Genomic DNA, 24,359 nt, shown 5'->3' on the forward strand with positions numbered 1-24,359 from the left:
AAACCTGCCTTTTTTCTGTTCTCAGCCAAAGAGGCAAGCCTTACATATGAACAACAAGTGTTGACACGCTATGCAACAAGTGCGGCTAGAATAGTAATAGCCTCCTGTTGGAAGCTGTCTAAAATACCTCCGCTAATGCAATGGCTATATAAAATGAAATATGTTTGTGAGATGGAGCGGTTTCTAGCTGTGCGGCGTAATCAACCACACAAATGGAAAAAGATCTGGGAACCTTTTCTCACATACGCATAGTATATAACGGTTATGGTTGGGGCTTGGGATGGGAATTGTTTAGTTTCGGGGGGTGGGGGGGGTTGGAGATCTGTGGATTCAGGAGGGGAGGGGGGAGAAATACATAAACAATTGAAGTTGTGTTCTGATGTTTTTTGCAAATTAGAACATTGCCAAGTGGTGTATTTTCTTGTGCCTTGGATTCTGTTTATATACTTAATATTTCATAGTGTATTTTGTATGGTTTGTTTTAATTGATAATAAAGACTTCATGCAAATTAAATTTATGTGCGTATGTTAATTGATTCTAATTAGTGCCAATAATAGTTTGTTAAAAAGCCAATTATTGGTGCTAATTAGATTGTTATTCAATTAAAATGTGCACGCAAATTTGGCATATGCATTTTTTAGCACTTTTTATAGAATGAGGGGGTTTGGGTAAAATCATTAACTGAAAGAATCAGCATTTATATATCATTTGCATAAGAATGGGCTTAAAACTAACTAGGGACACTAAGAAGGCTCAGAAGTGGTTCCTGTGTGACACCAACAGGATTTACATGGTGGTGAAACAGAAAAAATGCATGGTCTATCAATTACAACAACATTTTGATGTGAGCTGACAGAAGCAAGAAGAGTGTAACTGTTCTGCTCCATGGAAAAATGGTGACTGGCGAAGTTCCATTTAACATTGGCAAGCGGGAAGGTGCACATACACGTGGTGCAATGTTCTCAAAGGTTTGTTTCTTGATATAATGGATACAATTAACACCACTTACTGAGGTGTCACTAGTGGGCAGATGATCGAAAGCCCTGCGCTATTCCAAATAGCGCTCTAAAAATAGCACTGGAACAGCGCGGGGTTTTACCGCCCCTATGATCAGAGATAATAGCATGCAAATTTAAGCACGCTATTCTCTCTGATCACAGGGTACAAGTGCGGGAGGATTGTGCCTGAGCGCATCATCCCGCATTTGTTTGACAGGTCTGGGCTGTCAAAAGCCCAGACCTGTCAAACACAGGCTGGAGGTCTATGGGAACAGACCCCAAGTACCCCCACCCCGAGCCAAGCGAAACAAGGGCTGGCGTTCTGGTGGACCTCCCGTCCCCCCGACCCCGCCCTTATATGGTGTGAAGCCCTGCCCAGCGCATTCCAGGATGCACTGGGCATGGCTGGGTGCCGCCGTTTTCAAGGTGGCACCGATGGAAGAGAAGGGAGGCCATCTCACTCCTACAACGACGGTAGGGGGTGGGTGGTAAAGGGCCACTAGACCACCAGGTGGAGAAGGGGATTGACCTGCGGCCCACTGGGCCACCAGGAACATCTGAGGGGATGCTAGGGGGGTTGGGGGGCCGGAGACCCACTGGATCTCTGGCCCCCTGAACCTGTGTTGGGGGGGGGGGTCGGGGGGACTGGAGGTCTGCTGGACCTCCAGCCCCCGTGTCGCTAGGGTGAGGAGTCGGGGTTCCTGTGGGGGGGGGGGGGGGGGGAGGCTGCTGAATTGGGGGGAATGGGGGGCCTGCTAGCATGCAAATGCACGCTGGACAGGGCTCACCATTCCTCCCCAATGGTCTGCAAACCCTGAGCTGGCGTAGGGTTTGGTACACTGCAAGCTGATCATTGGGGAGGAATACATTTAGCATGCATTTGCATGCTACTTGCGCTAAGAGCCCTGTTTTGCATGCATTTGCATTCCAGTTGCATTCAGAGCCCACGAGCGCATTGTTTCACTTGCTCGGGAGCTCTGATCATGGGGTGATAGCAAACGCAGGCGCTAGTATGGCGATAACAGCCTCTAGCGCCTGCATTTGCTTCTGATCATCGTCCCATAAGTGATCTGTGTTATCTCCTGCATCAACTGTGAATGCAAGTTATGTTGCTGTGTGTTAACTCCAAGGCACAGTCCACTCCACTCCATTCCCACCTCATTCCAGACTATGCAATTAATGCAGAAATTAGTACACTCTGTCAAGTCTCTTTATTAATTATTAGTGCATTTGTGCACTAATAGCATGTGATCATTCTCATGTTAACTTCTTAATGCACTTTAGTTAAAGACTACTTATGAGTACAAGCAGAACTATAGATATACATACCGAAGATCCTTAGAAATTTGGTCCTGCATTGACTGACTGCTATTTGAATACTTTTCCTCAAGCTGATGAAGACATGTTTGTAGTCTCAGAAATTCCGATCTTTTTTCCACAAGTTTTGCTTCAGTACTTTGATGCTGCTGAATTTGATGATGAAGCTAAACACAATAAGATGTGGTTAATGAAAGACCTGGTACATAATTCTAAGTACTGATTGAAATAATCTTTTGTATTCTAGGCATACCATATCTAATAAAGGCTCAGCAACAACCATTTTGCCCTAACAAACCTAAACCTGACTTCATTTCACTGTATCCTTGATTTTCTACTATGTTCTTCAACATGTAAGAATCCTTAGCCAAAAATGTTTTCAATTAATGCACTTTTTCATCTACAACCTTTTAAATTGACAATGAAGGTCTATGGATGTAAGTGCCCTAGTTTATTTCCTGTATCTACCAATAACTCTGATATTCACTACTCACTTAGTCCTCTAGCTTCACTAGGTCCTTCCTCATGTTACCCACACCGTCAGGGGTGTCTACCCTATTGCAGATTTTGGTATCATCCGCTAAGAGACAAACCATACCAGACAGCTCTTCAGCAACATTGCTTACAAAAATATTATCTCTCTACCTGGTACTTGCTTTACAAAAATACATATAAGTCCAGCACTTGCAAGTAAATCTCTCACTATGATATCTCACTAAAACCTTAAAGGGGACTTTACCTCTTAATTAGCTACTCTTAAAACTATTCGCTTTATATATATATATATATATATATATATACAGTGGTGGAAATAAGTATTTGATCCCTTGCTGATTTTGTAAGTTTGCCCACTGACAAAGACATGAGCAGCCCATAATTGAAGGGTAGGTTATTGGTAACAGTGAGAGATAGCACATCACAAATTAAATCCGGAAAATCACATTGTGGAAAGTATATGAATTTATTTGCATTCTGCAGAGGGAAATAAGTATTTGATCCCCCACCAACCAGTAAGAGATCTGGCCCCTACAGACCAGGTAGATGCTCCAAATCAACTCGTTACCTGCATGACAGACAGCTGTCGGCAATGGTCACCTGTATGAAAGACACCTGTCCACAGACTCAGTGAATCAGTCAGACTCTAACCTCTACAAAATGGCCAAGAGCAAGGAGCTGTCTAAGGATGTCAGGGACAAGATCATACACCTGCACAAGGCTGGAATGGGCTACAAAACCATCAGTAAGACGCTGGGCGAGAAGGAGACAACTGTTGGTGCCATAGTAAGAAAATGGAAGAAGTACAAAATGACTGTCAATCGACAAAGATCTGGGGCTCCACGCAAAATCTCACCTCGTGGGGTATCCTTGATCATGAGGAAGGTTAGAAATCAGCCTACAACTACAAGGGGGGAACTTGTCAATGATCTCAAGGCAGCTGGGACCACTGTCACCACGAAAACCATTGGTAACACATTACGACATAACGGATTGCAATCCTGCAGTGCCCGCAAGGTCCCCCTGCTCCGGAAGGCACATGTGACGGCCCGTCTGAAGTTTGCCAGTGAACACCTGGATGATGCCGAGAGTGATTGGGAGAAGGTGCTGTGGTCAGATGAGACAAAAATTGAGCTCTTTGGCATGAACTCAACTCGCCGTATTTGGAGGAAGAGAAATGCTGCCTATGACCCAAAGAACACCGTCCCCACTGTCAAGCATGGAGGTGGAAATGTTATGTTTTGGGGGTGTTTCTCTGCTAAGGGCACAGGACTACTTCACCGCATCAATGGGAGAATGGATGGGGCCATGTACCGTACAATTCTGAGTGACAACCTCCTTCCCTCCGCCAGGGCCTTAAAAATGGGTCGTGGCTGGGTCTTCCAGCACGACAATGACCCAAAACATACAGCCAAGGCAACAAAGGAGTGGCTCAGGAAGAAGCACATTAGGGTCATGGAGTGGCCTAGCCAGTCACCAGACCTTAATCCCATTGAAAACTTATGGAGGGAGCTGAAGCTGCGAGTTGCCAAGCGACAGCCCAGAACTCTTAATGATTTAGAGATGATCTGCAAAGAGGAGTGGACCAAAATTCCTCCTGACATGTGTGCAAACCTCATCATCAACTACAGAAGACGTCTGACCGCTGTGCTTGCCAACAAGGGTTTTGCCACAAAGTATTAGGTCTTGTTTGCCAGAGGGATTAAATACTTATTTCCCTCTGCAGAATGCAAATAAATTCATATGTGATTTTCCGGATTTAATTTGTGATGTGCTATCTCTCACTGTTACCAATAACCTACCCTTCAATTATGGGCTGCTCATGTCTTTGTCAGTGGGCAAACTTACAAAATCAGCAAGGGATCAAATACTTATTTCCACCACTGTATATATATATATATATATATATATATCAAACATATAAATGAGACGTGACTGACTCACCTGCAAATGCGCAGTAGAGTCCGAACATTCAGAGCAACAGTCTAGAGGTGCGGCGACTCCGCCCCGAACACCTGGCGGCAGTGACGACTGACGTTTCACCCCAAGAGGCGTGGCCCCAGACGCGGAAATCGAGTGCCGGCGGTTTGGGGAGAAGGACATGGGGGGAGGGCAGAGGAGAAAGTAGGCTTGCTGGACATGGGGGGAGGGTAGGGGAGAGATCAGGGTTACTGGACATGGGGGGGAAGCCAGGGGAGAGAGGAGGGCTGCTGGACATGGGGGGGGAGGGCAGGGGAGAGAGCAGAGTTGTTGGTGGTGGGGTGGGGTGGGGTGGGGTGGGGTGAGAGGGGGGGCCATAGGAAAACCAAAAACTAGCCCGTTGTTACGGGCTTAACGGCTAGTATATATATATATATATATATATATATATATATACTAGCCGTTAAGCCCGTTAAGCCCGTTAAGCCCGTAACGCACCGTGAACGTTCTAATGAGGACAACGTTCTGTGAAGCCCTGAAGCCCTGAAGCCATGCCCTGAAGCCATCTGACGTCACTGAAGCTGTAGGGTTCGTGGATTCGTGGTGTGAAGCCTCCCTTCAAGCCAGCCAGCCAGCCGTCTCTGCCCCGCCCTCGCGACAAAACAAACAAATCCGGAAGCGAAACGTCAGGGAAGGAGGCGGCGCTCCCGACGTCTAGCCTTCCCTTCGCTGTGTTCCGCCTTCAAAATAAGGCGGAACACAGCGAAGGGAAAGCTACACGTCGGGAGCGCCGCCTCCTTCCCTGACGCTTCGCTGCCGGAAACGCCACGGAGGTAAATTGAAAAAGAAGAAAAAAAAAAACAAAACGATGCATGGATGCGAAGGGGGGACATGGATGCGAAGGGGGGGAGGAGAAGAGGGCGGGCCAGGCTGGGACATGGGATAGAGAGGAGCATGGATGCGAGGGGGGGGGGGTCATGGAAGGGAGAGAGGGGACTTGCTGGAAAAGGATGAATGGAGGCGGCAGGGGACAGAGGAGCATGGATGGGCATGGATTGCGAGGGCAGGGCTCAGGGAGAGAGGGGAATTGCTGGAAATGGATGAATGGAGGGGGCAGGGGACAGAGGAGCATGGATTGGGAGGGCAGGACTCAGGGAGAGAGGGAAATTGCTGGCTAGGGATGAATAGAGGAGACAGATGGGCATGGATGGATATGGATTGCAGGGCAGGCCTCAGGGAGAGAGGGCAATTGCTGGATAGGGATGAATGGAGGGGCCAGGTGACAAAGGAGCATGGATGGGCATGGATTGGAAGGGCAGGACTCAGGGAGAGGGGAAATGCTGGATAGGGATGAATGGAGGGAACAGATGGGCATGGATGGATATGGATTGCAGGGCAGGCCTCAGGCAGAGAGGGAAAATGCTGGATAGGGATGAATGGAGGGGGCAGGTGACAGAGAAACATGGATGGGCATGGATTGGGAGGGCAGGGCTCAGGGAGAGAGGGGAATTGCTGGAAAGGGATGAATGGAGGGGGCAGGGGACAGAGGAGCATGGATGGGCATTGATTGGGAGGGCAGGGCTCAGGGAGAGAGGGGAATTGCTGGAAAAGGATGAATGGAGGGGCCAGGGGACAGATGGCCATGGATTGGGAGGGCACGGCTCACACTCTCTCTCTGATATACAATGTCTTTCTGACTCTCACTCTCACACACTCTGTCTCACACTGTATCACATTCACTCTCTATGTGCCACACAGTCACTCACACACTCGCTTGGTCTCATACACTCACTCAAACAGAGAATCTGTGTCTCACACACACTCTCTCTCTCGCCCACACACACACACTCTCTCTCACACTGTGTCTCACATACACACTTGCACACACTCATTCTCACACACACACTCTCTCACAAACACACTCACACCCAGACTCACTCTCTCTCACACACACTCACACTTTCACTCTGACTCTCAAACAGTCACTCTCACATACACTCTCCCAAACATACACACTCCGAGGAAAACCTTGCTAGCGCCCGTTTCATTTGTGTCAGAAACGGGCCTTTTTTACTAGTATATATATATATAGGAAGGCACATCCATTCCACTCGATTGTTTAACCCTGCTGGAATTAAAGATTTCAATCTATAGATCCAGTGTTGTTCCCTCTGCACTAATTGTTGGTCTCTACCTCCGCATCACAGCGACTCAGGAATGTGGTCAATCATTATACATTTGAAATCCTGCAACTATGGGAGCTTCTAAGCGTGAATGCTTCAAGTTATGCTTATGATCACTATGTCTGTTTAAGGGATCTCGACGTTTTCCTTACATATAACTTTGGACAGGTACATATCATGGAAAAATGGAGAAATTTTGCAATTTTGCAAGAGAAAACGTATCTCAAAAAAGATATAGTAGAATTGGAAAAGGTACAGCGAAGGGCGACGAAAATGATAGTGGGGATGGGATGACTTTCCTATGAAGAGAGGCTGAGAAGGCTAGGGCTTTTCAGCTTGGAGAAGAGACGGCTGAGGGGAGATATGATAGAAGTGTATAAAATAATGAGTGGAATGGATCGGGTGGATGTGAAGCGACTGTTCACGCTATCCAAAAATACTAGGACTAGAGGGCATGAGTTGAAGCTACAGTGTGGTAAATTTAAAACGAATCGGAGAAAATTTTTCTTCACCCAACGTGTAATTAGACTCTGGAATTCATTGCCGGAGAACGTGGTACGGGCGGTTAGCTTGACGGAGTTTAAAAAGGGGTTAGATAGATTCCTAAAGGACAAGTCCATAGACCGCTATTAAATGGACTGGAAAAATTCCTCATTTTTAGGTATAACTTGTCTGGAATGTTTTTACGTTTGGGGAGCGTGCCAGGTGCCCTTGACCTGGATTGGCCACTGTCGGTGACAGGATGCTGGGCTAGATGGACCTTTGGTCTTTCCCAGTATGGCACTACTTATGTACTTATGTACTTATGTACTTATGACCACAAGAACAGGCAAGGTTCAAGGACAGAGGCAATGTATGAAATGCAGTTTCTGTCATCTGATGACAACACAGTCATTCATTAATCTGGTGGATAGGAGAGAATATCGTCTTAAATTTAATACAGACTGTGACACGACACATGTAGTATACATTTTGATATGTACCTGTCCAAAGTTATATGTAGGGAAAATGCTGAGATCCCTTAAACAGAGACTTAGTGAGCACCCCCTCCCCCATCCACATGGGTCTCCGCACCCCCACCCCGGCCACATGGGTCTCTGCACACACCAACCCCCGGTCACATAGGTCTCCCTTTCCCTGCAGCCCCCTCTTCCCAGAAAGTCAAGCACACCATTCCCTGCGGCCCCTCTCCTCCCATAAATACAGCACACCCCTGTCTTCCCCAAATCCAGCATCGCTCACTATCTTCCTTCCTGCAAGTCCAAGATCACTGATGCTTCTTTCTCCTCCCCCCACCGTCACTGCAGTCCTTGCAGCTTACATTTTCGGGCCGTCCGCAATTCACACAGGCAGGCACTCCGGGGCCTTCCCAGTCTGCCATATCCAGCCCTCTCTGATGGAACTTCCTGTTGCAAGGGCCAGATGTGGCAGAGGGACGTCCCTGCAGTGCCTGTATGAATTGAGGACTGCCCGAAAATGTAAGCTGCAAGCACTGCAATGGCGGCGGGGAAAGAAGCAGGAAGTGGCAGATTTTGGACCTGCAGGAGGGGAAAGTAAGGTGCAACGCTGGATTGTGGGCTGCAGGAGTGAGGTCAAGATTTGCCATAGCAACCCTGAGAGTTCGCTGCGGCGCACCAGACTGCCACAGTGCACAGTTTGGGGAATGCTGTCATAACATAAAGAGCACAGCCAATCATCTGTTATGATATTATCAAACCATCTGAGACTGTGCTAACAAAATGATATAAAAGATATCAACTCAGCTCATCTAGGTTATTCCCTCCTCATCTAGCTACATGTACAATTTATCATTTGGTATCCTCTCTGCATCATCTTAGCATTGGAACACCTCAAGCACTGCCTGCAGTCCCTGCTGTTCTTTGATCCTGCTCATAAGCATAGCTCTGTGATCACTTGCAGGTAAAAGTTAACACATTTCTGTGTCTTAGGGAACACTGTGTTTGTTCCAACTAAGATCTGCATAGAGTGCATTCTAGCATTTAAAGAACCAATATTTTTCTTCTATTCTGTGACATTCAAAAGTTCATATGTTAATTTCAGACTTCATTCATTTGCTTATGCTTTATTATTATAAATAGTTATATTCTTCATGTAAATAAATTCATTTCTATCAGTTTTGTGCTTCTACTCTAGTAGTATAAACAATATGGAATAGCCTGCCAAATATGCTCAGGCAAATAACCTTCTATCATACATTTTGGGAACTTTTTTTTTAAGTCTAAGTTTCTTTATTGAAATTTAACAAACATATTCAAAAAGAGATAAATTTAACAGTGAAGATTGACAGCATGGATATTACATTCATCAACAATAAAGAACATTAAAGGTTTCCATTTAGCATTGAATGTGGAAAGATGACCAGATTTTCTAGAAATGAAAACCTCATATTTTTCAACTCCCTCTTTATTAATGTATTGTAAGCTATTTCATGTAGCGGGCCATTCTGTATCTCATTTCAGAACCTTAAACATGTATTTCAAAAGAAATTATTCGGTCTATTTAACTCATGTCAAGAAGACCTTCATTATAACTTTCAAGAAAAAAAGAACGGGAATCTTTTTGGTCCATTGTCTTTTTCTCCTACAGATCTGCTAATATTACCCAATCTTTGTATTTCCTAGCTCACAGATCATACTGGACCCCTGTATTAACTCCAGTATATCTCCCAATTGTGGGTCTTGTGGTAAAGAGCACTTGCATCTACTAATCCACATACTGGGAATCTGTCTGATCAACTATATGTAAAATACTATCTATTAATTGTCAGATTCAAGTTATTATTCTTGGATCTATGTGCTTTAAGATGTAATAGGAAACTTAAAAAACTTATCTTTTTCTATATTACTTGGGGATTAAATTTCTTCAGGCCTTTCACATACTTTTCTTATTTTTATATTTACATAATAATATTGTCTTGTTTTATATTTTTGGATTTTATTGTACTCTCTATTTTGTATTTTTGGATATTTTTATACTCCTTACCTTTGGTGTGGAGATTTCTAAGGGCCCTGTTTACTAAGGTGCGCTAGCATTTTAAGAACGCTGAAAATTAGTGTGTGTTAATGCTAGAGATACCCATAGGAATATATGGATGTCTCTAGCGTTAGCACAGCTTAGTAAACAGGGCCCTAAGTTTGTAATCCACCTAGAATCTAGATTGAACAAGGCGGAATAAAAATCTTTGAAAAGAATAGATTAGAAGCTCAGTATCCTGTTTCCAACAGTGGCCAATCCAGATCACATGTACCTGGAAAGATCCTAAAAGAATAAAACAGTTTTTCTGCTGCTTGTACCAAATATAAGCAATGGATTTTCCCAAGTTCATCTTAATAATGGCTTATGGACTTTTCTTTTAGGAACTTGTCCAAACCCTTTTTAAACCCTACTATGCTAACTGCTTTTTCCATATTCTCTGGCATGTTATTCAAAGTATAGAACATTATAGTATAGGATTAATGTTAATTTATAAAAAAAAAGAGAGAAACCTGAGGGGCACGCTAGTGCCCTCTGTACTTCTATCTGGTAATAACAAAGAAAAAGCTGCCTTTTGGTCATTTTAAATGTGGTTCCTGTTCTATTAACTTTATCTAACCACAATATCACTTTGTATTTGTTTACACCGGAGTCTGCAAACGCCTCTCCGGTACTATGTAAGCCACATTGAGCCTACAAATAGGTGGGAAAATGTGGGATACAAATGTAACAAATAAATAAATATGTGTGGTCAATGTGGAGATTAAAATTTTTATCCACTCAACCACTGGAGAAGAATTTGAAATTAGACATTTTTCCAACTGCAAAACTGTGGGGGTGGCATATGCTGCAATATGCCCCTACAAACTGATATATATTGGCAAAACCAAATGGAGGTTCAACTTAAGGATTATGGAACATAAGAGTGCTATTAAAAGACATATAAAGGAGAAACCGCTTGCACAGCACAACATTCAAGCTGGACACACTTTTGAGGATTATAAATTCTTTGCCCTGGCTGCCCTACATCCATAATGTAGAAGAGGAGATGTGGACAAACTTCTACTAAGGACAGAACAGAGACTCATCTTCAAGTGGAAGAGGAAGGAAGAGATTTGGAACTACAGGCCAGTAAGTCTGAATTCTGTGGTAAGTAAATTAATGGAAATGCTTTTAAAACAGAGAATAGTAAAGTTTTTGGAATCCAACGGATTACAGGACCCAAGGCAACATGGCTTCACTAGAGGTCATGACAAATTGTTAGTCTGGGTGTGAGCCCTTGGGCCCCGGCCGAGGCCTAGTACAGGGGTTAGGCCAAGGCCGAGGGTGGGCTGAGCAGGCACTACACACTACTTCTGCTACCAAGCCCTGTACATACACGCAGCAACCAACTTGAACCTCCAGAAAAGGGAAGATAGGGCAATCAGGTGGGCCTCACGGCCTATCAGGAACCGATTCACTCAGAATTCAGGCGACCCTCAGGGGGAGGAATGCTGGCTTCGGCCTAACCCCTGGTAAGCCTTTCCTCAGCTGAGAGGTACCCACCTCTACCACCGGCTGCCTTTCAGGTGCTGTGGAGGACTTGAAGCTCATCTGCATATCCTTACAGCCTTCTCCGGGGTGACACCCAGGTCCACCCCGATCCACTCAGGGCCTCCGCTCTAGGTGCCCAGCGCTCCCACCAGGTGCTGTGGAGGACTTGCAGCCCTTCTGCATTTCCTCACAACTGTATCCGGGGTGACTCCAGTTCCACCCCGATCTTCCGAGGGCCTTCTCTCCAAGTGCACAGAGTTTCCAGGTGCTTTTTGGCTAGGATCAGGCGACCCTCAGGGGGAGGAATGCTGGCTTCGGCCTAACCCCTGGTAAGCCTTTCCTCAGCTGAGAGGTACCCACCTCTACCACCGGCTGCCTTTCAGGTGCTGTGGAGGACTTGCAGCTCATCTGCATATCCTTACAGCCTTTTCCGGGGTGACACCCAGGTCCACCCAGATCCACTCAGGGCCTCCGCTCTAGGTGCCCAGCGCTCCCACCAGGTGCTGTGGAGGACTTGCAGCCCTTCTGCATTTTTCTCTTTGTATCTAATCTTTTTCCAGTTGCTAAAGTACCTTAATTGTTTATGGCCCCTATTCACATTCTCTTCCTAGCTCTGTCCCTTCCTAATCTTTTCCCTCACCCCCTACCTCTCCCCGCTACAGGAACTCACTTCCCATCCATTGACTTCATCACCTCACCTTCTCTCCTACCCTCTTCCTCCCTCTTGGCTTTTAATCTCCGTCTCTTTCTTCCCTCCATTTTGCCTTCCCCATTCCACCTAAATACCTCTCGCCTTCGACGCCTTCGTGGCCACACCTCTCCTACTCTCCTCCGCTCTCTTTTACTCCTTCTCTTACTCTCAGCTGGTGACATCAATCCCAATCCTGGCCCTCCTCACCAACTATTATCCAAACTCTACAGATCTCACCGTGACCTCTCTAACCTCATCTCTATTCCTCTACTCCCCTCCTCTTCTCTGCCCTTCTCTTGCGCCCTATGGAATGCCCGCTCTATCTGTAACAAACTCCCCTATATCCAGGACCTCTTTATCTCGCGTCACCTCCATCTGCTCGCCATAACAGAAACCTGGCTCTGCCCTGATGACTCTGCTTCAGTCGCAGCCCTGTGCCATGGTGGTTATATATTTTCACATACTCCTCGCCCTGCTGGCCGTGGGGGCGGTGTTGGACTACTTCTCTCTCCCTCCTCTAGATTTCAACCCCTTCTTCCACCTCAATCTCACTGTTTTTCCTCCTTTGAAGTCCACTCTATCCGCCTTTTCTCTCCTCTGCCTCTTCGAATAGCGGTCATTTATCGTCCCCCTGATAAGTCCCTTTCATCCTTTCTCAGTGACTTTGACGCCTGGCTTGCCTTTTTCATGATCCTTCCTCCCCCTCTCTCATCCTTGGTGACTTTAATATTCCTGCTAATGATCCTTCCAACTCTTATATTTCCAAGTTACTCGCTTTAATGTCGTCCTTTAATCTCCAACTATGCTCCACCTCCCCCACTCATCAAAATGGTCACTGTCTTGATCTCATCTTCTCCTCCAACTGTTCACCTTCTAGTTTCCTTGCCTCTGATCATCCCTCCTCTGATCACCATCTTATAACTTTCACACTTAAATCTCCTCCCTCCCAGTCCCGTCCTATCCTATCTAATTTATCTAGGAATCTTCACGATATTGACCCTTCATCTCTATCCTCGCATGTTTCAAACCTCCTCTCTACTGTGGCACCATCCACGTCTGTCAACGAGGCTGTTTCTTCTTACAACAATACTCTATCCTCTGCCTTAGACACTCTTGCACCTTTGATGACCCGCCCTGTAAGGCGTACAAAATCCCAACCTTGGCTGACTTCTAATATCCGCTACCTACATTCCTGTACCCGCTCCGCCGAACGCCTCTGGCGGAAATCTCGGGCCCTTGCTGATTTCTTACACTTTAAGTTTATGCTGACCTCCTTCCAATCTGCTCTTTTACGTGCCAAACAGGATTATTATATCCAACTGACCAACTCTCTTGGCTCTAATCCTCGACTTCTCTTCACCACATTGAACTCTCTCCTCAAGGTGCCCCCTCCCCCAACTCCCCCTTCATTATCTCCTCAGACCCTTGCTGAATTCTTTCACAACACGGTTCAAAAGATAAACCTTGCTTTCTCTACCTCACCAGCTCTCCCTCCACTAGTCTGTTCCCCTCTCTCTCCTTCCCCTCATTCCCTTTCCTCCTTTCCTGAAGTTACTATTGAGGAAACTACACTTCTCCTTTCTTCCTCAAAATGTACCACCTGTTCCTCTGATCCCATTCCCACCCACCTTCTTAATGCCATCTCTCCTACTCTTATTCCTTTTATCTGTCACATTCTCAACCTCTCACTTTCCACTGCGACTGTCCCTGCTGCCTTTAAACATGCTGTGGTCACACCTCTCCTTAAGAAGCCTTCACTTGACCCTACTTGTCCCTCTAATTACCAACCCATCTCCCTCCTTCCTTTTCTCTCCAAATTACTTGAGCGTGCTGTTCACCGCCGCTGCCTTGATTTTCTCTCCTCACATGCTATTCTTGACCCATTACAATCTGGTTTTCGCCCTCTCCACTCAACCGAAACTGCGCTTACTAAAGTCTCCAATGACTGGCTAAATCCAGAGGTCAATATTCCATCCTCATTCTTCTTGATCTTTCCGCTGCTTTTGACACTGTCGATCACAGCATACTTCTCGATACCCTGTCCTCACTTGGATTCCAGGGCTCTGTCCTTTCCTGGTTCTCTTCCTACCTCTCCCTCCGCACCTTTAGTGTTCACTCTGGTGGATCCTCTTCTACTTCTATCCCTCTGCCTGTCGGCGTACCTCAGGGTTCTGTTCTTGGTCCCCTCCTCTTTTCTATCTACACTTCTTCCCTAGGTTCATTAATCTCATCCCATGGCTTTTCCTACCATCTCTATGCTGATGACTCCCAAATCTACCTTTCTACCCCTGATATCTCACCTTGCATCCAAACCAAAGTTTCAGCGTGCTTGTCTGACATTGCTGCCTGGATGTCTCAATGCCACCTGAAATTAAATATGACCAAAACCGAGCTTCTCATTTTCCCCCCCAAACCCACCTCCCCGCTCCCCCCGTTTTCTATTTCTGTTGATGGCTCTCTCATTCTCCCTGTCTCCTCAGCTCGAAACCTTGGGGTCATCTTTGACTCTTCTCTCTCCTTCTCTGCTCATATCCAGCAGACCGCCAAGACCTGTCGTTTCTTTCTTTACAACATCCGTAAAATCCGCCCCTTTCTTTCCGAGCACTCTACCAAAACCCTCATCCACACCCTTGTCACCTCTCGTTTAGACTACTGCAATCTGCTTCTTGCTGGCCTCCCACTTAGTCACCTCTCCCCTCTCCAGTCGGTTCAAAACTCTGCTGCCCGTCTCATCTTCCGCCAGGGTCGCTTTACTCATACTACCCCTCTCCTCAAGACCCTTCACTGGCTCCCTATCCGTTTTCGCATCCTGTTCAAACTTCTTCTACTAACTTATAAATGTATTCACTCTGCTGCTCCCCAGTATCTCTCCACACTCGTCCTTCCCTACACCCCTTCCCGTGCACTCCGCTCCATGGATAAATCCTTCTTATCTGTTCCCTTCTCCACTACTGCCAACTCCAGACTTCGCGCCTTCTGTCTCGCTGCACCCTAAGCCTGGAATAAACTTCCTGAGCCCCTACGTCTTGCCCCATCCTTGACCACCTTTAAATCTAGACTGAAAGCCCACCTCTTTAACATTGCCTTTGACTCGTAACCACTTGTAACCACTCGCCTCCACCTACCCTCCTCTCTTCCTTCCCGTTCACATTAATTGATTTGATTTGCTTATTTTTTATTTTTTGTCTATTAGATTGTAAGCTCTTTGAGCAGGGACTGTCTTTCTTCTATGTTTGTGCAGCGCTGCGTATGCCTTGTAGCGCTATAGAAATGCTAAATAGTAGTAGTAGTAATTCAAGCATGCGGGCCTCACGGCCTAACTGGAATCGACTCATACTTAGGGAGGGGAGAAAGAGACTAAACGAGGGGTCCCCCACGGGGACCGGAGCACCAGCAACACCCTCAGTGCTGGTAATCAAGGAGAAAGGGAAGCATACACAGAAACACATCAAGCCGTAGCCCACCACACACAAAGAAGGTGAAGGACTGTAATATAAGATACTGTAGGCAGAGACTCTCAGCAGACAGGGAAGGGAAAAGTCCACAAAATGGAGTGCGGAGCCTAACACTGAGTTCGATTCCCGGCACAGGCAGTTCCTTGTGACTCTGGGCAAGTCACTTAACCCTCCATTGCCCCATGTAAGCCGCATTGAGCCTGCCATGAGTGGGGAAGCGCGGGGTACAAATGTAACAAACAAAAAAAAACCCACACACACCCAGTACAGAAAGGGACAGTGCTCTGTAATACAGGAGGTAGTACAGCAAAAAAAGGACTGAAACAGTCACAAAGGGAAGACTGCAGTAAACAGACAACTGCCAGAAGCAGAAAAGCTCTGCAGACAAAGGGTTAAACCAAGCTCAGCATACACACAGCAACCAGAGGCAGGGAAAACTGCAGACAACGGGTTAATCGGGAGTACAATGAAAGAGCGAACAAACAACCCCCATGGAGAGAAACAAAAGGGTCCCAAGTCTGCTACAAGGGCAGGACCTGCCAAGCAGAAAACAAACACGGCACAAAGGGAACACCAAAGGAAGGGGAAACAAAACAAACAAACTAGAACAGAACGAGGTAGGAACTCACCACACAGCACCACAGCCAAACAGAGAAACCCAGGTGCAGTGAGAGAGGTAATTAGACACATACAGGCAGCAGCCGGCAGACAGAGATAGAGCAACAGAAACTGCAAGCAAGGAAAGGAGCAATAACTCCACGCAAGCACAGAGCTAATAGCTCAGAGCAAAGGTAAGGCTTCAGCAGAACTGAAATAACGCCAAAGCAGGGGTTGTAGGGAAAGATAAGTTTAAGTAGATCAGACTGACATCAGCTCAGCCCGACGGACCAATCAGGAGCGGTTCCAAGCATTCCCCTGTCTAACTAGCACAATTCTAACAGAATCATAACACAAATTTGCCAAACAAATCTGATTAATTTTTTTGACTGGGTGATCAGAGAGTTGGATCGAGGGAAAGTGCTAGATGTGGTGTATTTAGATTTTAGCAAAGTCTTTGACATGGTTCTGCATAGACAACTAAAACTGAGTGCCTTCAGTATGGACCCTAAAGTGACTGACTGGATTAGGAACTAGTTGAGTGGAAGGCAACAGAGAGCAGTGGTAAACGGAGCTCACTCTGAGGAAAGGGATGTTGCCAGTAGTGTTTCGCAAGGTTTGGTTCTTGGGCTGGTTTTTTAAAACATTTTTGTAGTTGCTGAAGGGCTGTCTGATAAGGTTTGCCTCTTTGCAGATGATACAAAAATCTGCAATAGGGTAGACACACCTGATGGTGTGGATAGCATGAGGAAGGTGTCACAACTGTCAGGAATAGTGAGCCCTTGGACCAAAGCCGGAGCTTTGGCAGACAAATTACCTGGGCTGGCACAGGCAGGAATCAGAACAGACTGGACTAGGATAAACTAGTCAGGATTTCGGTCTAACCACAGTACTAAAACAGTACTAGTTACTGTTATGACTAAATTCAAACAATTGATCGCAACTGGCAAGAACATACTACTCCTACAATTTGACATGTCCAGCGCCTTCGACATGGTTGATCATGGAATACTACTACATATCCTAGAGTACTTCGGAATTGGAGGCAACGTTCTCAATTGGTTCAAGGGATTCCTAACTACACGATCATGTCACGTTTTCAAGGCTGGAAACTGGGTTTGTGAGCCCTTGGGCCACTGCCGAGGAGCGGCAGTGGCAGGCAAAACCACCCCACGCTAGAGACAGGGCAGATCTCTGACAAACAGTTAGGCTTCACCTGCACCTGGCCACTTTCCACCAAGAGCTGAGCTCAAGGCTTCAGGTGGCCGGCAGGACTTACTGGACAGGGCAGGACTGGCTAACAGCTAGGCAGCACAGGGACAGCAAGGCAGGGAAAGGATAGGCTAAAGGACAGGACTGAAAGTTGCGAGCAGCCACTGAAACAGGGAACAAACACAGCCAGACACAAGACTGAACTGAAAGCTGCAAGCAGCCACTGAAGCAGGGAACAAACACAGATAAACCCAGAACTAGGCAAGACATACAAACAAGACACAAGACTGGGAAACAAGCAATACTCTAAACTAAACATAGACTAACTAAAACAGGCAAGAACTAGAGCAAGGAAACAAACTCAGGCTGAAGTGCAAAAGCACCAACATACCAGGGCCTTAGACGCAATGCAAAGGCAAAGCAGCAAGGTTTCAGAACGGCTAATAAGCCCAGCAGCACCTGAAGCTCAGCTGCAACAATCACCAGGAAACCATGGGTGCTGTGTAGGTTCAATCCAAGCAAGCAAGTCTGGCAGCCCGGAAGATCCGGACCGGACTGGGCTGAAATCTGGAACGGGTGACGGTCCACAGCAGCCACCAGTTCTGGCCACCAGAGGGCGAGGTGAGCACAGACGTAACAGTATCTCCCTCTCAAGGCCCCCCGACTTCCACGGGGAAATCAGGTCTCTATGGGTAACAATGGTGAAATCTACGGAGGAGTCGCAAAACATGACCAGGGGTAGCTTGGCTGGAGCTTGAATAAGGCTCAAGGCTGGAACCCGTACTGGCATCAGGACTGGACTTTGCCTCTTGGCTGGAGCTGGAACTCGGCTCGGATTCCGCATCTCGGCTGGAGCTGGAACTTGGCTCAGACTCTGCATCTCGGCTGGAGTGGGAACTCAGCTTGGATTCAGCATCTGGGCTGGAACTGGAACTCCTCATGGACTCAGCAACTAGGCTGGAACTGGAACTCGGCTCGGACTCAGCAGCTTGGCTGGAACTGGAACTCAGCATGCACTCAACAGCTTGGCTGGCACTGGAACTCAGCATGGACTCAGCAGCTTGGCTGGAACGGGAACTCAGCGTGGACTCAGCAACTTGGCTGGAACAGGAACTCAGCGTGGATTCCGCAGCTTGGCTGGAACTGGAACTCGGTGTGGACTCAGCAGCTTGGCTGGAACCGTAGCTCGGCATGGACTCAGCAGCTTGGCTGGAACGGGAACTCAGCGTGGACTCCACAACTTGGCTGGAACTGGAACTCAGTGTGGACTCCGCAGCTTGGCTGGAACTGGAACTCAGCGTGGACTCAGCAGCTTGGCTGGAACCGTAGCTCTGCATGGACTCAGCAGCTTGGCTGGAACTGTGAACAAGAGCTGAACTGGGACCCAGACTGGAATCAGGAACTGAACCGAGACTGGACTTCAGAAGGCTCCACTGAAACTGTGTATAAGCCTTGTACTCAGGACTTCCACAGCGCCTTCTTTCGGCATCAGCTTCTGGAGTATCCCGCAGGGCTGGATCCGAGAGAAGTTTGTAGCGGTAGTATGCCAACATGATAGAAGAATCAATCGCCGAAACTGGGTTTCTAGAAAACCCAAACCCCAGGCCCGCCTTCTCTCAGCTGCAGCTTCAAGAGTATTCCTCAAGGCTGGATCAAGAAAAAGTTTATCACGGTAATCTCAGAGCGTCATCAGTTCATACCAAGTGACATCTAATTCGACCACATCAGCCACATGGATACCTGAATGCAGAGTTCCACAAGGATCCCCACTTTCACCAACCTTATTCAACTTAATGATGATACCCTTGGCCAAACTACTATCAAACCAAAACCTCAACCTATACATATACGCAGACGATGTAACGATCTACATCCCATTTAAACAAGATTTAAAGGAAATTTCCAATGACATCAACCAGAGTCTACATATCATGCATTCATGGGTGGATGCATTCCAGCTGAAACTCAATGCAGAAAAAACCCAATGCCTAATACTCACCTCTCAACAAGAACAAATTCACCACCATCAACACACCAAAACTGAAACTTCCAATTTCGGACACCCTAAAAATTCTTGGAGTTACCATTGATTGTCACCTAACACTTGAGAATCACGCGAAAAACACAACCAAGAAGATTTTCCACTCAATGTGGAAATTAAAAAGAGTAAGACCTTTCTTCCCAAGGACCGTCTTCCGTAACCTGGTACAATCAATGGTACTCAGCCATCTAGACTATTGCAACGCACTCTATGCTGGCTGCAAAGAGCAAATAATCAAAAAGCTTCAGACAGTCCAGAACACAGCAGCTAGACTCATATTCAGTAAAACAAAATATGAAAGTGCTAAACCCCTACGAGAAAAGCTACACTGGCTACCACTTAAAAAACGCATCACATTCAAAATATGTACCCTAGTTCACAAAATCATTCACAGAGATGCCCCAGCCTACATGTCAGACCTGATAGACCTACCACCCAGGAACGCTAAAAAATCATCCCGCACATTCCTTAATCTTCACTTCCCCAACTGCAAAGGTCTAAAATACAAACTAACGCATGCGTCAACCTTCTCCTACTTGAGAACACAATTCTGGAACACGCTGCCGCGCAACTTAAAAACGATCTACGAACTAACTAACTTCCGCAAACTACTGAAGACCCATCTCTTTAACAAGGTATACCACAAAGATCAACAAATGTGAACTCCTACACATATATCCAGAATTGCCTTACTATATTTGCTTGTTATACTAATATCATGCTTTATCATTATCATGTTACCCAAGATCCTTATGCGATACTAAATGTCTATTTTCTTATGTATTTCCACTATTCATGATGTAATGTAAGCCACATTGAGCCTGCAAAAAGGTGGGAAAATGTGGGATACAAATGCAATAAATAAAATAAATAAATAAATAATAGACTCAACAAGGCAGGACAGAGGTAACTAAACACAATGGACAACACAAGAACCGGATCCAGATGAGGCAAGGAAAAGATGGCAAAGGAACAGGACTGGAACCCAGACAGGACAAGGCAAGACTCGAAACTGGATTAAAACTGGGACTGGGACCCAGAAATGCAAGACAAGGCAAAACACGCAAGTAGATTAAAACTGGGTCCAGAAAAGGGCAAGACAAGGGCAAGGCTTGGCTTAGCAGGGAACTGGGATAGAACTGGCTCAAACATAGAGCAGGAGCAGAACCTGGCTCAAACACACAACAGGAACAGAACTTTGCAAAAACAGAGCTCAAGAGCCAGGGAGCAAACATAGCAGGCAAAGGATTAAACAGACTAAGGGAAGACAATCAAAGAATCAATGTGCTCACCAGCACCCACAGCTAAAAAGGGAAAGGCCAGGCAGACTGAGAGGCAGCAGACACAGGTGCATAGCAGTGAAGTAATCAGGGACGATGCTGACTTCTACAGACTCAGAATTAACAGACAAGAACTACACACACAGGAAACAGAACAGGGAAAACAAGAACAGAGCTTGGCTACTACAGCAAGAGTCAAAAGCAGGGCTAGACTAAAATCAGGTGCAAAGGGTAGAGTCAAATAGATACAGACCACCAAGGGCAGAGTGTGGCTCTACAGCCAGGTTTTCAGGATCAAGGTTCAAAAGTAAACACACAGAAACAAAGCAAAGCATTGAAACACAAGACTCAAAGAAACACAGAACAGACCTTCAGGAGCAAGATTCTCAGGAACAAAGCCAAGCAGGGAAATGATCTAAACAGGTAACACATGATTAAGAGACCTCTTGCAAAGGCGACATTGGAAATCTCCCTAGGTCCTTATAAAGGAGTAGGCTGATGATATCACATGTAGGAAATGAAGCAGAAGCAGGGAGACCAAAGTGAGGCTTGGCTTCAGGGCCACCAAAGCAAGGCTTTATTTATTTTATTTATTAGGATTTATTTACCGCCTTTTTGAAGGAATTCACTCAAGGCGGTGTACAATAAGAATAGATCAAACACGAGCAGTAGGCAATTAGAGCAGTAAAAATATACGAACAACAATACAAAGCATGGCATGGTATACTACTTGCAATGACAACACAATATGTACTAGAACATTGTAATTGGTAGTGAGGGGTAAGGCAAAGTTGTAACATATAGATGAGTAAGAAAGTAGGAAGAATTAGAAAGTAAGGTGATTGATTTGAAGAAAGCTGCACGTGAGGTCAGAGAAATGGTTAAATATTATCTCTGCTAGGGTAAGAGTGGATAAACATGTCCCGCTGCAGTATGTGCAGCCCGAGTCAATCCTTGTGTGTGTGAGTGAGACTAACAAGTTAGTTACTTCTTCCATTAAAGGCTTGGTTGAAGAGCCAAGCTTTCACCTGCTTCCTGAAGTAGAGGTAGTCTTGTGATAAGCGGAGCCTTTCAGGCAATGCATTCCAGAGTGTGGGTGCTACTCCGGAGAAGGCTCACTTGCGGGTATCACATCGTGTAATGTCTTTTGGAGAGGGTTTAGTTAGTGAAAGTCCTTGGGAGGACCTTAGTGTCCTTGGCGGTATGTGGAGGATCATCCTATTCTTCAGATACTCTGGGCCATTTCCTTTCAGGGCCTTGAAGATCAGACATAGAGTTTTAAATTTAGCCCTGTATTGTACTGGTAGCCAATGGAGTTTTTGCAAAAATGGTGTGATGTGGCTAACAGGAAGAACAACAACAGGAAATGAAGCAGAAGCAGGGAGACCAAAGCGAGGCTTGGCTTACAGGAAGAACAACAATAGGGAAAAATGCAGACTGGAGAGGTCACAGAGCTAGATAGAGAAACAGTACGTCTGAACATAAGGGCATGGCCACAGCTGTGACAGAAGGATCAAGTGAAGCTTAAAAGAATGGTCCAGAATTTGGCATCTAAGATTTAATGCTACACAAATGAAGGGTCATGTATTTTGGCTGCAAAAACCCAAGAGACTGGTACAGTTTAGGGGATGAAGAAATTTTGTGCATGAAAGAGGAATGGGACTTGGGTGTGATCATATGTGATGATCTTAAGGTGGCCAAACAGGTAGAAAAAGCAATGGCAAAAGCCAGAAGGATTATTGGGTGAATAGGGAGAGGAATGGCCAGTAGGAAAAAGGAGGTGATGATGCCCCTGGTGAAACCTCATTTAGAATATTGTGTACAATTCTGGAGACCGCATCTTCAAAATGATATATACAGGATGGAGTCATTCCAAAGGGCAACTACTAAAATGATCAGTAGTCTTCATCATAAAGCGTATTGGGACAGACTTAAAAATCTCAATATATACATTTTGGAAAAAAGGTAGGAGACGGGAAAATATGATAGAGACATTTAAATACCTACATGGCATAAATGCACAGGAGGCGAGTCTCTTTCAATCAAAAGAAAGCTCTGGAATGAGGCTGAAAAGGGAAAGACTCAAATGTAACCTTAGGAAATACTTCTTCACGAAAAGGGTGGTAAATTCATGAAATGGCCTCCCAGTAGAGGTGGTGGAGACAAAAACTGTATCTGAATTCAAGAAAGTTTGGACATGTATATAGGATCTCTAAGGTAGAGAAAGGGAGAGTAGATGGCATGGATGGGTAGTCCATATAGAGGGGCATAATCGACCAGAAACGCCTATCTCCATGGGCGTTAATCTCCGAGAACGGGTCCGTGAAGGGGCGGAGTGAACCGTATTTTTTAAAAAAAATAGACGCCCATGCTTTATTCGCCAAGGTGTGAGCTGGGCGTTTTTGCTTTTCACCGATAATGGAAAATGAAATCGCCCAGCTCAAAAACGAATAAATGCAAGGCATTTGTTCGTGGGAGGGGCCAGGATTCATAGTGCACTGGTCCCCCTCACATGCCAGGACACCAACCGGGCACCCTAGGGGGCACTTTTACAAAAACAAAAAAAAAGGTAAAAGAGCTCCCAGGTGCATAGCACCCTTCCCTTGGGTGTTGAGCCCCCCAAATCCCCCTCAAAACCCACTGCCCACAAGTCTACACCAGTACTATAGCCCTAAGCGGTGAAGGGGGGCACCTACATGTGGGTACAGGGGGTTTGGGGGGGGGTTGGACGACTAGTAGCATTAAGCAGCACAATTGTAACAGGTAGGGGGGGGATGGGCCTGGGTCCACCTGCCTGACGTCCACTGCACCCCCTAACAACTGTTCCAGGGACCTGCATACTGCTGCTTGGGAGGAGGGTATGACATTTGAGGGTGAAAGTAAAAAGTTGTGAAACATCATTTGTTGTGGTGGGAGGGGGTTAGTGACCACTGGGGGAGTCAGGGGAGGTCATCCCCGACTCCCTCTGGGGGTCATCTGGTCATTTAGGGCACTTTTTGGGGCCTTATTCGTCAAAAAACAGGGTCCAGGAAAAGTGCCCTAAATTCTAGCTACAAACGCATCCATTATCGGCGAAGGGCGCCCATCTCTGTTCGGGTGATAACCACGCCCCAGTTCCGCCTTCACCACGCCTCCGACACTCCCCCGTCAACTTTGTCCGCATCCGCGACGGAGTGCAGTTGAAAGCGTCCAAAGTTCGGCTTTCGATTATGCCGCTTTATTTGTTTTTGTGAGAAGAACGCCCATCTCCCGATTTAGGTCGGAACTTGGGCGTTATTCTCGTTCGATTATAAGCAGGATGGTCTTTATCAGCTTTCATTTTTCTCTGTTTATGTTTCTACGTAAATGCTAACAACATAAGATGAGAAAGTTAGAATATATAGCACTTAATGAAAAGATAGATATAATAGGTATCTCTGAGGCCAGGTAGAAGGAACATAACCAACTGGACACTATCATACCAGGATACAAGCTATATCACAGATTTAGATTTTAGCAAAGGGTGAACTAAATTGATGGAGGGGTAGAGCAGTATGTTCAAGAGGGCATTGAAACAAATAGTCTAAAAGTTCTGGAGGACACAAAATATACCTTGGAATCCTTATAGATAGAAATTTCACGTGCAAAGGGGAAAAGGATAAT

General features: G+C 46.0%; 1 protein-coding gene across 2 annotated transcripts in view; it reads right to left on the reverse strand.

The window, feature by feature from the left end:
- The window catches only part of LOC115460397 (myosin-11-like), a 241,640-nt gene that overhangs the window by 76,063 nt on the left and 141,218 nt on the right, over nucleotides 1-24,359 (reverse strand). For both annotated transcript variants that reach the window (XM_030190179.1, XM_030190178.1), the window contains exon 7: nucleotides 2,329-2,483. In XM_030190179.1, coding sequence (XP_030046039.1) covers nucleotides 2,329-2,483 — 155 coding nt within the window. The remainder of the gene's footprint in view (nucleotides 1-2,328; nucleotides 2,484-24,359) is intronic.

Source organism: Microcaecilia unicolor, chromosome 1 (assembly GCF_901765095.1).
Source record: "Microcaecilia unicolor chromosome 1, aMicUni1.1, whole genome shotgun sequence".
Lineage (NCBI taxonomy): Eukaryota > Metazoa > Chordata > Amphibia > Gymnophiona > Siphonopidae > Microcaecilia > Microcaecilia unicolor.